Source organism: Desmodus rotundus, chromosome 7 (genome assembly GCF_022682495.2).
Source record: "Desmodus rotundus isolate HL8 chromosome 7, HLdesRot8A.1, whole genome shotgun sequence".
Classification (NCBI taxonomy): domain Eukaryota; kingdom Metazoa; phylum Chordata; class Mammalia; order Chiroptera; family Phyllostomidae; genus Desmodus; species Desmodus rotundus.
The window spans coordinates 115,026,379-115,043,543 of NC_071393.1; the positions used below are offsets into that span (position 1 = coordinate 115,026,379).

Below are 17,165 nucleotides of genomic sequence, written 5' to 3' on the forward strand. Positions count from 1 at the left end.
AGATCAATACATATTTGTTAAAATAAGTGAATGAACACATTACAGAATGTTGATGCTATAGTCTCTGTGAGAGGGAATAGTGCAGTATTACCGTTAAGTGTTCACTCGACCATCCTCTACCACTCACTGACTTTAGAATAATCTTAAAGAAGTTATTTAACTTACCTGAACCTCGGATTTCTCACTTGTAAAAGGAGGATAACCACGCAGTCTATTTCACAGGCTCGCTGTGAGGATTAGAGGAGATGCTGCTCACGGGCAGGTGCACCATGGAGGCCGGCAGTAATGCTGGAGAAGGGCTCACTGTCACTATTGCTGTAGCTGTCCTGCTTTGCCCCTGGGTCACAGGCAGTGCAGCCACCACAGAAATCCATTCCATTACCCCAAGTAAAAACCTTCTGAGAGAAGGTTTCCAATAAATGCCTCCGTAAAGAATTAGGGATAATGGGACAAGGAAGATACTCAATATTTACCACTCCCTCCCTCAAAAGGATCTTTTTCAATTTAGGGGGGGGAAAGCTGTTATAAGATTGCACAATACATACATTATGCATAAGAAAGCATTCAGTCTTCAAAAGAATATGATATGATTCCAAGAATTATTACCACACCAGAGACTCACTAAAGTGCTGTTCTCACAGTTTATGCAGAAAATCTTAATAGAGGACACAGCCTTATAAGGAGACCATTGGTGTCTGAGCCGGAGACTGAGAGGGGTCTGGTTTCCATTCAATATGGAGTGAGACAGTGGGGCCCTAGTTAAGTAACAATATAGCACACGACTATGTTAAAGTCCATTAACAATAGTAACCCCTCCAACAACATCACCCTCCTCTGAATTGCCATCATATTCTCTCTATACTGCTCTGATATTACCCACCTTATTTCTATGCATTTGTCTTTTATTATCACTAGACTGTCCTTTCCCCAAGGGCAAACTTGGGGTCTCACTGACACTTTGTGTCTTGCTCAGTTGTCAGCAGATAGTAGCCACTCATTAAATGTTTGTTGAATTAATGAATTCATTAATGAATACATTAATTCATCAATGTAGTGAATTAATGATCACATTGATTTATTCTCATTAGTGCATTTTATTCATTCAACAAATATTTGAGTACCTACTATGTGCCAATCACTGTCTAGATTGCTGATGAACAGAGGAGGCAAAAATCACTGCCCAATGAAAATGTTCTAAAATTGACTGCAGTGATAGTTGTATATATCTGTGAATATACTAAAAGCCACTGAATTATACACTTTAAGTGGGTGAATTGTATGGTATGCGAATTATATCTCAATAAAGCTGGTTTTTTTTTTAAGTAAATGCAACATTAAAAAGGACTGAGATACTTAGTGGGTTTTTTAATTGTAAAATTAACTACTTTTCTGTTGTTCTGTATTTTCAGTAGTTTAATATGCTGGGTCTATGTTATGTTTATAATTGGAAAAATAATAAAAGATATAATTTCACAAGACCAAAAATGTCACCGCCAGGTACAGGGTTTTCTTTGGGGACGATGGAGTGTTTTAGAATTAGACTCAGTGGTCGCGCAACACTGTGACTAAATATCACTGAGTCGTTCACTTTAAAATGGTTATGTGAATTACACCTCAATAAAAAAGCATCACTGCCTCATGCAGTTTACATTTTAATGGGGAAAAGAAAATCAATAGTCAAACAATTAAAATATATGGTATACAAAATGTCCATCAACAAGTGAATGGATGAACAAATTTGGTATGCCCATACAATGGACCATTACTCAGCAACAAAAAGAAATTCACTAAGCTGTGCAACATGAATGACCCTCAAAAACATTATGGTGAGGGGAAAAAGGCCAGTCACAAAACAGTATACGATTCTATTTACATGAAACTCCAGGAAAGTCAAATCTATAGTTTTAGAGAGCAGATCAGAAATTGCTGGGGACTGATTTCCCAGGAACACAAAGGAAGCTGTGGGGAGGCGGGGGATAGAAATGTTCTCTCTCTTGATTATGGTGGTGGTGGTTACACATGTGTACATATATTTGCCAAAACTCATAGAACTGTACACTATAATGTGTATATTATATTATCTGTAAATTATACCACAAAAGAGTTGATTTTTAAGAGCACATCTAATGTGGGCCCTGGCTGGGTGGCTTTGTTGGTTGGAGCATTGCCCTGTGCACCAAAACATTGGGGGTTCAATTCCCAGTCACGGCACACACCGAGGTTGTGGGTTCGGTCCCCGATGAGTGTTTATACGGGAAGCAACCAGTCCATGTTTCTCACTCTCACGCCCTAAAAATCAATATAAATATCCTCGGGTGAGGATTAAAAACAAAGTACATGTTAGGTCATGTACTTTTCCTCTCGTGTCATGTCAAATGGTGATAAATGGTGTAAAGAAAAATCAAGACAAGGGACTAGGACTACAAGGTGGGGACAGGGGCTGCCCTTCCTACACAAGGAAGGCTGCACTTTCACACCCAAACCTTTTCAGGTCGATCCTTTTTCAAAGAAAGTGGCAAACTCAATTTTCTTTGGTAATGAAAGGAGAAAGAACGTCGTGAACAATCCAAAAGAGACCATGAGCCTAATCACTTATATTTAGTTCTAGACTGAAACTCCTTCCCCTCAAAGTGGCAGATTTTTCAGAGATTAATCAAACTAATAAGGCACATAAGCGACACTCAATAAATGTTTGTAACTACTGTTGACTGATACATGTAAACTGAATTGAGCTCTTTGAAAAACACTGAGATTATGGAAAACAGTTTAGTCATACAGTTGACATATTCACCAGGCAGAAGCAATTGGGCTGAAAAGTATACGAATTTCTAGAATACTCTGTGACTGCTGAATTTTTCTCTTAACTTGAACCTGGCATGTCTGTGACTACATGTCAGAACCAAGCTGTCAGTTCTTTTCAAGCATTCCACCATCTAGAGCAGGGGTGTCAAACTCATTTTCACCGGGGGCCACATCAGCCCCGAGGTTGCCTTCAAAGGGCAGAATATAATTTTAGGACTGTGTAAATGTAACCACTCCTTAACTAGGCTCAAGGAGCTCGGTGCTGCGGCCGGGTAGAAACAAGGTGGAGGACCAGATTTGGCCCACGGGCCTTGTGTTTGCCACCTTTGATCTAGACTCAAATTCCCTGGGAAAGGCAGCAATAATCTAGTCACAAGGAGGAGGAAATCAGAAAGGGAAAAAAAGTTCCAGAAGAGCCCTGGCTAATCTGGTTCAGTGGATTGAGCACTGGTCTGTGAACTGAAAGGTCACCAGTTTGATTCCCAGTCAGGGCAAATGCCTGGGTTGCAGGCCAGGTCCCTGGTAGGGGGCATGTGGAAGGCAACCAATTGATGTATCTCTCACACATTGATTAATGTTTTTCTCCCTCTCTTTCTCCCTCCCTTCCCCTCTCTCTAAAAGTAAATAAATAAAATGTTAAAAAAATTTTCCAGAATCTACTAGAAAGTACACTCATCCTCCAGTGAAGTCAAGCCAGAGGTCAAGTGCTTACGTGTGATTGGTATACATACTCTTCTGCCCAAGAACACCAGCCACTACCAAGACAACCACATAAACAGGGTAAACAGAGCCTCTTAATTGCTGGCCAAAAGTCACTGGAAAGAGAGGCAAAATGAACAAAACATCCTCCAAGGAAACATCCACCCTTTCCTGCCTCCAACAGTCCCTCTGTGTCCCTTCCCATAGGCCTTTCCAGTTCTTGCCTGGAACTTGCTACAATTCTGCTTTCCTTTCCTTCTTCAGGATCTTATCCATTAGCTTCCCCCTGATTTCCCATCATCAATCAAATAGGCTCAACACATTTAGCAGTTCTAACTCCAGACAGAACGATCTCATGGGAGCTCCTTCCAAGCAAGCAAGTCAGAAAGGAGTCGGAAAGGTTGAGCCAGCCATCAGAAGCCCTTCTGTGCTACACAACCTCCAGGACAGAGTCGAAGGAGATGCATCCACAGGAAAAACATACAAGGTCAACTTAGTAAGGAATCTTCCTGTTCCATTACCCCTGACTCAAAAGGCCAAATGTTCGCCCAAATCCAGAAAAATCAATCATTTGAAGGAGGCGATAGACCAGAAAAAAACAGAATCACATAAACTGAAGGTAACTTGAAATAGTTAAAAATGGGTTCCCTGAAAAGCTGACTCACAGAGATTTTGATGGCTTCTATGGGTCAAATTTTAAACAGCCCTGCACTAAACAAAACAGCCTTCCAGGTTAAATGCCAGGAGCCTGTTGCAACAGCCCAGGGCTGAGAAAGCTCAGAAGATGCAGAGCAGAGACTGAAGAAGGCACACAATAGGAGCTCTTTCATTTTTTTGCCTGTCTGAGTCACCCTCAGCCCCGCGTTCCCCAGTAACCCCATACAATGCCCCCCCCCCACCATTATTACTAAACAAAGGGGCTTTTACTTGGGTTTTCACAAGTAAAAGGCAGAAGTAGTGGAGGGAGCCTCTGCCACTCCTTCAATTATTGCTTATTATTTTGACATACAACTCCTAAGCAGATCTATGGCTTCTTGTGACTCTTAAAAATATGGCACCTAAGAACCAATAGTAAATATATTTGTGTTCCAACCAGAACTTACCAAAGGGCTAACCAGCCACAGCACCAAAACTGGTCCTTACATTATAAGAATTTGGCCATTTGAAGAAAAAAATGGGGAAGTCCCACAATTTAGAAGATTATGATCCCCCCGGCTCGTGACCTGTGGACCAAAATTAAGTTAAGTGGTTTCTGCCAGCCTGTCTGAAACAGAGGGCCTGGAAACAGCGAGCCCCAGCAAGGCACCCTGGACCAGGAAGCAGGACAGGGCCAAGGGGTCACCGGCAGGTGGGTCTTAGACAGGAGCGCCAGCACAGCCGGTTCGTGATTCAGGATTCCCAGAGAGTCCAAAAACGTCCTCTGCTATTTCCCATTCCTGGATCCCATTAAAATAATGTCTCTTTTAGCCAATAAAAAAAAAAAGAAAAGAAAAGCCAAGTCCCAGTATTTTGAGCCACACTATTCTGGGACTGTAAACAAGTGAAGCAGCCAAGCAACGTGATGGGTCTTCTTAAAGGAACGGCCTCAGTGAGATGCGGTCCGCCACCGCCTGTGCTGGGGGAAGGATGCAGAGTCCTCGCTTGGCCTCCCATTCCATACAGGGCCCTCGGCTGTCAGTTTCTGAGTGGGGGGGCCTGCCCCAGTGGACGTTTTCTTAGCTTCCCACCGACCCCTCAGGGCTCACTGGCTTCCTTTGCACCCTGCATGAGTGGACTTAGCTTCAGGGGCTTTGTAGTGTGAAAAACTCCCTGGCTCTCCCAATGTCCCAGCCAGGGGGTCAGTCAGCATGAGGGGGACCCGGGAGCACTTGCTGTCGGTCTGCTGCTGTTCTCTTGGAAAGAGGACAGTTATAGGAAGTTGGTAGAAAAGAGGTAAAGAGAATGGGGTGATTATGAAGAGAAGAAAAACTTGTATGGGGTTTAAATGTGTATGTGTACATAAGGATGAAGAGAAAAATGACTTTGAATTTTGAATCTTTTTTCTCTTACTAATAAACATTCTGGTAAGATGTCTGATTCCTCACAAGACCCAACAGACAAGAAAATACTATCTTCTTCCTCCCCTGAGAACCCTGATTATTAGAACTTTATTCTTCTAACCTTTGAATTATTTGCTAAGGGTGTTGTCTCTAAAGATTATAGATGACTTGTCAGTGGATGTCGTTAGTATTTACTTATTATGGGCTGTAAAAAATGGATCCCTAAGTCCTTTGGCTTTCCTACTACAATTCCACTGAGGCCTAGAAACATCAATGAATAAAATCCAGAAAGTCTTAACCATTTCACTTGAGGTTACAAAATATGCCAAAAGAAAATATTGCTTCCACCTGGATTACTTCTTAGGCGTGAACAGAACCAAAAGAGAGAAGGGGGGAAAATGGTGCAGTGATTAAATGTTTTGTTCCTGATAGATTTTCACTTCACTCGAACCCAGGTCTCCTATTGGACCAAACCTTTATCTCTTAGATCAGTTTCTCAATCTCACCACCACTGACATTTTATACCAGATTATTCTTTTTGTGGGGAGAGTCCCTATTCATTGTAAGATACGTAGCAGCACCCTGGCCTCTACCCACTAGCCAATAAAACATCTCCTCCACCCCCCCCCCATCTGTGACAACCAAAGATGTCTCCAAATGTTGCCAAATGCCTCCTAAGGAAGCAAAATCACTCCCAGTTGAGTATCACGTGTGTTAGATAACACCAAATGAGACCAATTGAGCTCTCTTTATTGAGCAAGTTAAGTTCTTAAACACTTTTAGATTTATCAATTCAGTAAAATCTGGGGTATTAAGCAGGTGTTATTTGCATACACGAAATGTCTAGGAGTCACCCCTGAGTTCTCTCATTCCCTCACCCCTCCACCCAACATATCAGCAGCGTTCCTGTTCTACATCGAAACTTCGTCCCACATTCATAATGTTTTCCATCCCTTCTCGTCATCTCACCGCGCTTTCTGCAACAGCCTCCTAAGTGGTTTCACTGCTTTCATTCTTGCCCCTCTACAGTTACCACAACCTCGTCTTCACTACACTACACAAGCCACCTCTTAAAAAGTTCTATCAGTCCTGGCTGGTGCGGCTCAGTGGGTTGAGCGCCAGCCTGAGAACCAAAGGGTTGCCAGTTCGAAATCTAGTCGGGGCATGTGCTTGGGTTGCAGGCCAGGTCCCAATCGGTTGATGTATTGCTCACACATCAGTATTTCTCTCCCTCTCTTCCCCCGCCCTTCCCATCTCTCTAAAAATTAGTAAATAAAATCTTTTTTTTTTTAAAAAAGCTCTATCTATCATAGATAACTTTCTAGCATAAAGCAGACTGGTGTTTCCCATTACTCTTATAATCTATACTTACTTCTATGGTCTACAAGGCCCCATGTGATCTGGCACCCACTTACCTCTGCACTTCTTTCCTTACCACTCTCCCCAACTCACTCCAGCCACACTGGCACACTCAAACATGCTGTCCCACCTTCTTTTTGTTCCCAGTTCCCTCTGGGGTCTCTTTGCCCAGGTAATATTAACCATTAGGTCTTTACTTAAAAGTCACCTCTACAATAAAACCTTTCCTATCCTGCAAGAGTGACTTCCAAGTCACTCTTAATCATACTTACTACATCTAAAGCATCTTTTTATGTGTCTCACATGTAGGAAGTGTGCTTTCCTCACTTTAATGGTCAGTTCTGTGATGGCATGGACCAAGTCTTACTAATCATGTACCCCTGGAACCCAGAACGTGCCAGGCACATAACATAGGGTCAATCAATGTGATGAAGCATTAAATGGCTTCGGCTAGCAGGCCACAAAGGAGTTTCTGCTTCTGAGGCCAAAAGCTGGCCTCTCCTCAAATTCATCATTCTAGTACACACTCAAATGACAACAAGGTAATAATAAAATTTCCACCTCTAAAAGGGAACTTTTGGTTGTTGTAGGTTTTCCAAAAGAAACTGAATACTTGAATCACAAGCAACAAATCTTAGGAGACTCTAGGCCAGAGGTGTCAAACTCATTTTCACCGGGGCCCACATCAGCCTCAAGATTGCCTTCAAAGGGCCAAAATAATTTTAGGACTGTATACATGCAACTACTCCTTAACTGTTAAGGAGCTGAAATTACATTCGGCCCTTTGAAGGCAATCGTGAGGCTGATGTGGCTCCCCGTGAAAATGAGTTTGACACCTCTGTTCTAGGCCATAGAATTTAAGGAAATCACACATAACATTAATTGCCAATAAGCTGCTATAATAATTCTTATGTACTAAACTGAAGATGATCAAAACCCATAAATGCCTAGGAACAAGTAAAGAAAAACAAAATTGGAGCCTAACTCATTGAATCTTCATTGCTATGAGGATGGAGTTATTCAATGACAACAGTCCTACATTTATACACAACTATGTTTCATTTGATTCTCATAGCAGCCATGAGGAACCAGTGAGCTGATTGATGCTCTTGACCACCTGAAGCTTAATCGGAAAGTTTAACTGACTTTGTCAGATAGCAGGAGAGTCACAAAGCAAGGATCCTTTTTTTTTTAAGATTTATTATTTATTTATTTTTAGAGGGGAAGGGAGGGAGAAAGAGAGGGAGAGAAACATCGACCAAACCTGCAACCCAGGCACATGTCCTGACTGGGAATCAAATCAGCGACCTTCTGGTTTGCAGGACGACGCCCAACCAACTGAACCACAGTGGTCAGGACACAAAGCAAGGATGTTAGAGCCAGGCACCTGTGTTCAAATCCTCTGCCACATCTCTCATCTAGAAAATACAGTGCTATTCATATATTGAAACCTACCCCCAATGTGATGGTATTAGCAGGTGGGGCCTTTAGAAGTGATTAGGTCATTAGGGTAGAGCCCTCATGAATGGGATTATATGGGTTCCTTATAAAAGACACCTAAGAGAGCTCCCTTCTGCCATGTGAGGATAGGGAGAAGACAGCTCTCTATGAACTAGGCCCTCATCAGACACTGAATCTGTTGGTGCCATAATCTTGAACTTCCCAGCCTCTAGCACTGTGAGAAATAAACTTCTGATGTTTATAAACCACCCAGTCTATGGTATTCTGTTATAGCCACCCCAACTGATGAAGACACACAACTTACTTCATTCATGGGTGTGATAACCTGAAATTGCCCACTCCCACCAAAGATGTCTACATTCTAATCCCCAGAACCTATAAATATGTCACCTTATGTGGCAAAGAGACTTGGCAAATGTGATTGAATTAAGGACACTGAGGTGGGGAAATTATGCTGGATTATCCACGTGGATCCAGTGTAATCAAAGATCCTTGCAAGAGGGAGGCCGGAGGAGGCAGGAGGGCTGCAGACACAGAAGGCAATGTGACAACAGAAGAGGAGAGACGGAGAGAGGAATTGGAAGGTGTTATACTGCTGGCTTTGAAGATGGACCCCGTTAGGGCCACAAACCAAAGAATACAGGAGGCCTCTGGAAGCTAGAAAAGACAAGGAAACAAATTCTTCCCTCTAAGAGAAACACAGCCCTATCGACCCATGTTTAGGACTTCAGACTCACTTTAAGCAGTAAGAAACTAATACACAGAATTATCATCAGGATTTAATAAACTCATGCTTATAAAGTGCTAAGAACAGTCCCTAGCACCAGAATAAGAGCTCTTTAAATTTTAGCTATTATAAACCAAGATCAGAACCCAAGGAAGATTCACAGAAGTACTGCAGAGGCTGAAAAAATACGGTTCAGAAATTTGGAAATTTCTATTTAAAATGCAAAAGATTCCACTTCTAAACAGATTCACAGGCTAGTCAATACATTCTTGCTTGCAGTAAATCAAATTTCCACTAACAGGCTAAAATTATGGAAAAACCGTTCAACAAAATGCTAGGCAGCCTTTAAATAATGAGGCAGACCTCTATGTACTGATCATGGAAGTTCTGCGAGATGTATCTTTTAGTGAAGAAAAGCCAAGGACAGAACAGAAAGTTTATTAGGTTTGATTTCTGTTGGAAAATTAAAAGGATACAAACATACATCAGTCTACATGAAATAAATTCTAGAACAGCACGCCATTACCCTTTAGTGGCGACTGCTCTAAGAAAAGACTAAGGGTATGGAGTTGGAGAGAAGCTCTTGTTATTGAACGCCCTTTTATATTATTTTAGCTTTTTTTTTTTTACTGGATATGTGTGTGATACCCATTTTTAAAAAACTGAAGTTCGGATGTGACATCACCAACCAACCAAGTATTTATCCAGCGTGTGCCTACCACTGCACACGATACAGGGCGTAAGAATGGTCCTGCTCTCCAGGAGTTTACAATCTAGCCAGCTGACTTCATAATCTAGACTTGATTCAGACAATCATTTAATTGTTTAGACATTCACAGTAGAAAACTGAACTAGACATTTTGTCAAAGTACTTTCCACTTGTAACTCCAAGAGAATAAATCACAGCCCAAAATTCTATGTCCATTCCATTAGTCCCAACCAACGCTGCTTGAGATTACTAAACTATTATTTCCTGGGAAGTGGCCAGTGTTTATGAAGGGAGAAATCTCTACAAACAACCCAATTACACACACATTACACACTACAAGAAAAAAAAGATGGACAAATACCATTTTGGGGTAGCTGGATTTACCTTCTTCGTTTACACTTCCTTTTATTTCCGTAGTTCTCCACTAAGGAACCTGTATCAATGCTACAAGAAGAAAAAAGACACACACCCTCTTCTCCTCAAAAAGTATCCTTTTCGGTGCCAACACCATATCCATGATGATCACTGTTCGTAATCATCAAATCCTCCTCCCACTTTATGAAAGCGACAGCAATCTGCAGCCTGACTGTCCAAAGGCGGGCACTGAAGAGGACTGGTGGCAGAACCAAGAAGAATCATCCAAATCAAGTGCCCCGTTTGTAAAACATTTAGTCCGCACTGTCGCCCAATTAGAGCATAATTCATTATGAAGACATCACTGCCAACGAGGGAGGCAGAATAGGCTCTGCGTCACTCTTCCATAACTGTGTCAGTTCCTTTCAGCCAATAAAGTCTCTGTTAGCAAAGTTTTCAGTTGACAGTAGACGTATAATAGTTCCCCTTTATCCACGGTTTTGCTTTCCAGTTTTAGTTACTCATCATCAGCCATGGTCCAAAAATGTTAAATGGAAAATTCCAGCCCTAGCTGGTGTGGCTCAGCGGACTGAGTGCAGGCCTGTGAACCAAAAGGTTGATGGTTCGATTCCCAGTCAGAACATGTGCCTGGGTTGTGGTCCAGATCCCAGGTTGGGGGTGTGTGAGAAGGAACTGATCTCTCACAAAACAATGTTTCTCTTCCTCTCTGTCTCCCTCCGCTCCCCTCTCTCTAAAAATAAATAAATAAAATCTTTCAAAAAAAAGAAAAAGAAAATTCCAAAAATAAACAATTCATTAAGTTTTAAATTGTGCAGTGTTCTGGGTAGTGTGATGAAATCTCTCACCATCCCACTCCATCCCACCTGGGACGTGAATCATTGCTGTGCCCAGGGTGTTCACACTGTACACACAGTACGGTAAGATATTTTGAGAGAGACCACATTCACATGCCTCTTTTTACAGTGTATTGTAATAACTGTTCTACTTTACTACTAGTTATTGTTGTTAATCTCTTATTGTGCCTAATTCATAAATTAAAGTTCATCCGAGGAAAAAACAGTAAACATAGGGTCCAGTACTATCCGTAGTTTTAGGCATCCACTGGAAGTTTTGGAATGTGTACTCCGTGGATAAGGGGGGACCATTGTACATAGGAATCATGACACAATTCATTTCCATAAGCTTATCCAAGAAATGAAAATACAGAGGTGAAATACTTAGTGGGTAATTGCGAAGTTTCTCAAACGGTTAATTTACATCGGTGCTCCTGCAATCTAGAGACTTGAGTCATCACTGATGAAAGAACTGAGCCAATGTACCACAAACACCGATACGAAAACAGCAGACTGGTAGTGGACACTATGTCCTGGGCCCTATGATAAGTCCTTTCCATTCCTAATCCCTTTGAATCCTCAACTACTACTATGAAGTAGAAGTGAAACTGAGGCACAGAGCTTAAATACTGTGCCCATGATTCTATAGCCAGTACGTGCTGCAGCCAGAATATGAATCCAAGCAGTCTTCATTCGAAAGCATGGGCCTTATACTACCTTCACTGGAAAGTGTAAACATTATACTACCCATTCCCCAATCACCCCTAACTGTCACGCACTACCCTCTCCCAACTCGGAATCCAACCAAATGTTCTCTAGTCCTCCTGTAATCCCGGGTGCCTTCACTGGCTTTTACAGATCAGAAGCCTCTACAGAAAATAAGAGCCCATCTGAAAAGAGTCAAGTGCCACTTTTTAAAGACCTGCCTCTCACAACCAAGACAGCAGGTTTGTAACTTACTGCCTAGCACTCCCATGGGACTGTCAGTGTTTCTTTCTCTGCACATGTACAATCCCTCATCATTCACATTTATTCACCACTTGCCAAAGTGCTCTCATTCAGAAAACTGTTCTAAATCGGTTCTTTCTAATGATAACATCAGCTACCATATACTGAACTAAGGTTCGGAGAGGTAAAGAAATTCAGCCCAAGGTCACACCGCTGGTAACTAAACCCGACTCCTTGCAATTTAAGCTTTCAGAGGTCTTGCTTTTCAACGATTAAAATGTGGGCTCCTCCTGGTCTTTCCTTTTGAGAGCTACCTTCCAATAACAGATCTGTCCCACTACCCATGAATTCCCAAGTGCTTACCTGAATTTCTTCATTTTCATCTACTAGGAGGAAACTCACAACCTTCTCAGTCATCTTCTTCCTCTTGGTCTCCTCATCCATCTCTTCTTCTTCCAGTAACTCCTGGGCCTTAGTGACATTGTACACAGTAACGGGGTGTCTCCTTTTGTTGCCACCAGAATGGGTCCTCTTCTGGCACTCCAGGCACAAGTTGATTTTACAGGTCTGGCACCTCACGGCTGCCCTCTGCCTAACGCCTGGCGAATGCCCGTTGGGGCCCTTGCAGGGGTCACAGTAAGGGATGTGGCCAGGTTTGAGTCTTATGCGCTCATGGTTCCTCAGGCGCTCCTGCCGATGGAGCTCCTCCTCGCAGCGGAGACACTGCAGACTGCAGCACTCGTCGCACTCGAAGACAGCTTCGTCAGTCCCGCTGCAGGCGTAACTCTCCTGGCACATCAGCCCTGGATTCAGGCCCTTCTGTGCTGGGGAAGTCTGAGCGCTCATACTCAGATTGGTAAGGAAATCACCCACCATAAAACAGTCACTGGGCTTTCCCCAGGAGTGAATACAAAGGGTTTGAGTCTGGAGACTGCACAGAAAATACCACAGGGTTCTTCCTGAACACCTTAAACACACACACACAAACACACAACTCGGTGTCCCATTCGAATTTCTGCACACAATCACAAATGTTTGAATTTTTTATTTCCTGTTTCCAAAACTCCTGTATCAGCAGCAATGTTGATTTGGTTTGATGGTTTCATCCTCCATAAAGTGCAGATAAATATGTGGTCAAAATTAACTTGGAAAGGTCTTTTATGGCTAACTGAGAGAGACTTGATGGTTCACTGAGGTGGGCTCATGCGTTGGGCCTCCAGTACAAGGTTCTGGTGATGAAAGACAGTGGTCAGGAACTTTTCAATACAATCCAACCTCAAGTCAGTATTTCAGGGGATACCTAGAATAGAAGAAGAAAAAAAAATTCACTCATCTAAAAGCAGTAGTGGACCTTGAAAACCAATATTGTGATTAAATACAACACCAAAGCAAGTAAGAAATCTCACTCTTGCTTGTAAAATTTACACTGGCTTATTCTAGCCAATTTCTTCTCAAAATCAGGGTTAAGGGCCCTTTTGAAAACAGCCACTACCTCTAGACCCAAGGCATATAAGAAAGAGACTTTGCTGCTTTACTTCCCAGGCTGAAATTCTCTGCACAGTCATGAAATTCAGAATAAAAATCACTAAGCAAAAAGTCTTGGAGGTGCAGACCCGCACCCCCATGTGCACTGTACAGTTGGGAAAGGTGGAGAAAGAAGACTGTAAAAACTTTTTTAAAAATGATAGTAACAATAAACTTTAGCTCCATCAAAGCTCTAGAGTCGTTTCAACTCTAGACAGATGCCTATTAATGACTCTAAACCTGGAAACAAGAGTCACCATTTCACGTTTGAAAACAATAAAAAACAATTCTTGTACTTCCTTTGTCCCTTCTCTAACTGCAAAAAAGGGAGCAACAGGAGACAGAATTCCTCCACTAGGGCACAGGGAAAAGCCAGACCTGCAGTGAGTTGAAACAATTTTTCTCTTTGTTACTCAGAAACTTAAAAATAACTTAAAAAAAAAAGAAAGAACTGGGCCAGGAAAGGGGCTTTTGTCACTTCTACAATTATATTCCTAACTCCCCTTGGCCTTGACACCCATTGTAATGCCCCAACGAAATGCAAAGGCCTCCTTGCAGATGTTCCCTACTCCTCCTCCACAGTAATCAATCTATCAATCTTATTTTTAGATAAACAAGGAAGGCAAGGGAGTGACTAGGAGACCTTATTTACACCCTAACCTCAGACGTGCCCAACCAGCTCCCACACGGAAACAAAAATCAAAACCTGTCACAATTGAGAAAAACGTAAAATCAGCCTTCAAAAGAACACCTCACCGCCCGCCAGGCAAAGCAAACAGATCTGCCCACTTTGCCCCCTACACCTCCACATCTCTCTCCAGTCGGGGATTCCTCACCCTTCCTTCCTCCTGGACACCACCACCACAACCCGAGGGGTCGGAGCAGAGTCTAGGAACAAAGAAGGTCCCCCAAAATCCTCCACAAGCGCTGGCAGGAGACAGAGCCAAATCCATTGTTTATGCCACCCCACCCCCACCACAGCCGCACCCGCCACCCCCCCACCCCGGGGGCAGCCGCAGCTCCACGACTATCGCTCGCCCTGCATAGGGCCGTGCCCTTCCATCCCAGCCCGCGGTGGCTCGGGGACCCCACCACGGAGCAGATCGGCCGCGGCCAGGCGGTGTCTGGGGACCGCGGGGCGCCGGTGGGGGCGGGGGCTGTTCCTCAGGGCACCGGTGGATCCATCCTCATCTCCATCTCCTCCCCCCTCCTCCTTCGCAGCCTCCCGGGCTTCCTCCTCTCCTGTTGTCAGTTGGGATCAGCTGATCGGAGTGAACTTCACCCAGCTCAGACTAACAGGAAGGCATGAACGGTGAAGTCCAGGGAGGGAGGAGAGGGAGAGGGTGGAGCCCAATACTTGCGAAGGCGGAGAAAGGTACGCACAGCTTCCTGGGAAGTGTAGTTCTCCTGAGGCGCATCCTTCCCCGCACCCCGGAAGTGAAGGCCCTGAGGGACTACAACTCCCAGTACGGAAGAGACTGCTCTTGAGAGGAGGTGGCGCAGGCAAGTCATCAAGCGTTTCGGGAGTTGGAGTATTTGCGTTGACTGTGGTTTTTGCTAGTTTCAGAGTGTTGTTTCGGCAATGGCCTAAAAGAGATGCCGTTAAATTAGAGGACTGATGAAATGTGTAGTGTAGGCGAGGTAATTATATTTCAAGTAACACCTATTGCCCACCATTCCTTCAGAAATGTGTAAAAACAGGCAGTCCTCACTTCCCCAATTGCACTTTGTACAAACTCGGGGAAAAAAACAGAAAGACTTGATAACACAATATAAGTACTCTTGTGTGAGTTTTATTTTCCTTTTACGGTTATTCGCCAAGCCAACCATCAATTTTTTCCTACCCTTTATTTTTCTGACCTTTACTTATATAGTTTCTGAATTTTAATTCATTTTAAAGTCAAACGGTGTACGAGGTATTTTCAGATAAGCTTTTAGGCTACAGTGCAGGCCAATGGTTAACAGTGTTATCTAGCTTTATGTAAAAGTCCATATATTTGTTTAGTGTTTTCAGTTTTGGGGCTTTTTTCTCTGCTTGAATCTTGAAACAACACTGAAAGAAAGTGTGATGTAATGAAAAGAGCGGTGATCTGAGATGCCAAAGACTGGAAGCTTGTTCTAGAAAGCTCGTGAGTAAGTCACTCAACCTTTCCGTGAAATGAAGAAATTGTACTGTGTAAACTCTGAAGTCTCTGCCAATTCTAACGTTCTATGATTATATCTTGATAATTGTTAACCCAGGAGAGAATACTAAGGTTGAGTGACTTGTCAAGGTTACACAGCAAGTTATTGACAAAGCTGGGACAAGAACCCCATCTCCTGATTTAGTCACATACTCTTGTACCTGATGTTTCAAAGTACAAAATTAGACCAAATTTACATAATAATGATTGAGCATGTGTGAGGGTTATATTGCTGAAAATTATGTTTTCAAGACTGGGCAGATAGCCAATCATTGGACTAACTGCACAACATGACTGAAAATTTTTGCCCTATGCCACATCACATACTAGGATATATATATATATATATATAAACATACTAGGATATTAAGAGTTAAGATATAAAGAGGAAAAAGGAAAGGAGACATTTTAGGAAGAAAGTTAAGATAACAGGTTTTCAGTTAAGCCCCTGAGACTGGCTAATCTGCTGTTCTATTCCTAGACTACTACTATAACTTTTTGTAGCCCTCATAATTTGCTTAGTAATTATAAAATGAGAATATTAACATATCCTGGAAATAAAATGGCATTTAATCATTTTTAAAGCCAAAACTACTATATTTTTCAATATACTATATTTTAAAAGTATATATTTTTAAGTTATAATAAGAACCCCATAAACTGTGGAAAATGGTTGCCCCCAAGGAGTGTACTAAGGTGAGTGAGAAGACTTCCTTTAAATACATTTATACTCTTGAAATTTTTTACTATGTCAGTGCAATATGTCAATAATAATTTTTAAAAACTAGGTTTTTTAAATGTATTGATATTGGGGGGGAGGGAGGGAGGGAAGGAGGGAGAAAAATAGAAAGAGAAACATGCATCTGTTAATTTGTTGTTCCTCTTATTTATGCATTCATTGGTTGATTCTTGCATGTGCCCTGACCAGGGATCGAACTTCCAACCTAGGGGTATTGGGACAGTGCTCTAACCAACTGAGCTACCCAGCCAGGGCCAAAACTAGTTTATTTTTATTTTTTAACAGATAATTGGAATTATCAGATCTGTTTATGTTGATTATTTTACTCATTCTCTTTTTTTGTGTGTGTATATGCTTATTTTGTTTACTATGAGTTGGGTTTTCCTTGGAAAATTATGTCTGGAATTTTTTTGAGGCCTAGGTTATAAGTTAATTCCTCCAGAGAGGATTTGTTTTCAATTCTGCCAGGAGCGACCATTCTAAACTACATTCATTGTTTGGTTTTTTTTTTTTTTTAACCATTAAGAGATGTATATTTGGGTTGTATATCCCTCAGAGGACTGTTTTATAGGTCCAGTGGCCCCTCCACAGCTTCTGGAAATCTCTCCCTTCCAAGACAATTTTCTTTCCAGTCTGTTGGGTGGGGGTATATTCACCCCCACATTAAAACTGTAGCACTTTGAGGTTCCAGTCTGTCCCACTTGCCCCAAGAGACCTAGACAAACCAAGCTTAAGTTGACAAATAGGTAAATGCCCTAGGGTAAAAG

At 42.3% G+C, this 17,165-nt stretch overlaps 1 protein-coding gene across 2 annotated transcripts in view; it reads right to left on the minus strand.

Moving 5' to 3' along the window:
• Nucleotides 1–14,804, minus strand: part of ZFYVE1 (zinc finger FYVE-type containing 1) — a 45,195-nt gene extending 30,391 nt beyond the window's left edge. The window contains exons 1-2 of one of the 2 annotated variants that reach the window (XM_053927839.1): nucleotides 14,569–14,804; nucleotides 12,316–13,252 (exon numbers count right to left, since the gene is read on the minus strand). In XM_053927839.1, the coding sequence (XP_053783814.1) occupies nucleotides 12,316–12,828 (513 nt within the window). In that variant the 5' untranslated portion in view covers nucleotides 12,829–13,252; nucleotides 14,569–14,804. Of the gene's footprint in view, nucleotides 1–12,315; nucleotides 13,253–14,312; nucleotides 14,445–14,568 lie in introns of those variants that run through there. The other variant, XM_024567439.3, reaches the window with a different exon arrangement.
• Between the last annotated feature and the right edge of the window lie 2,361 nt (nucleotides 14,805–17,165).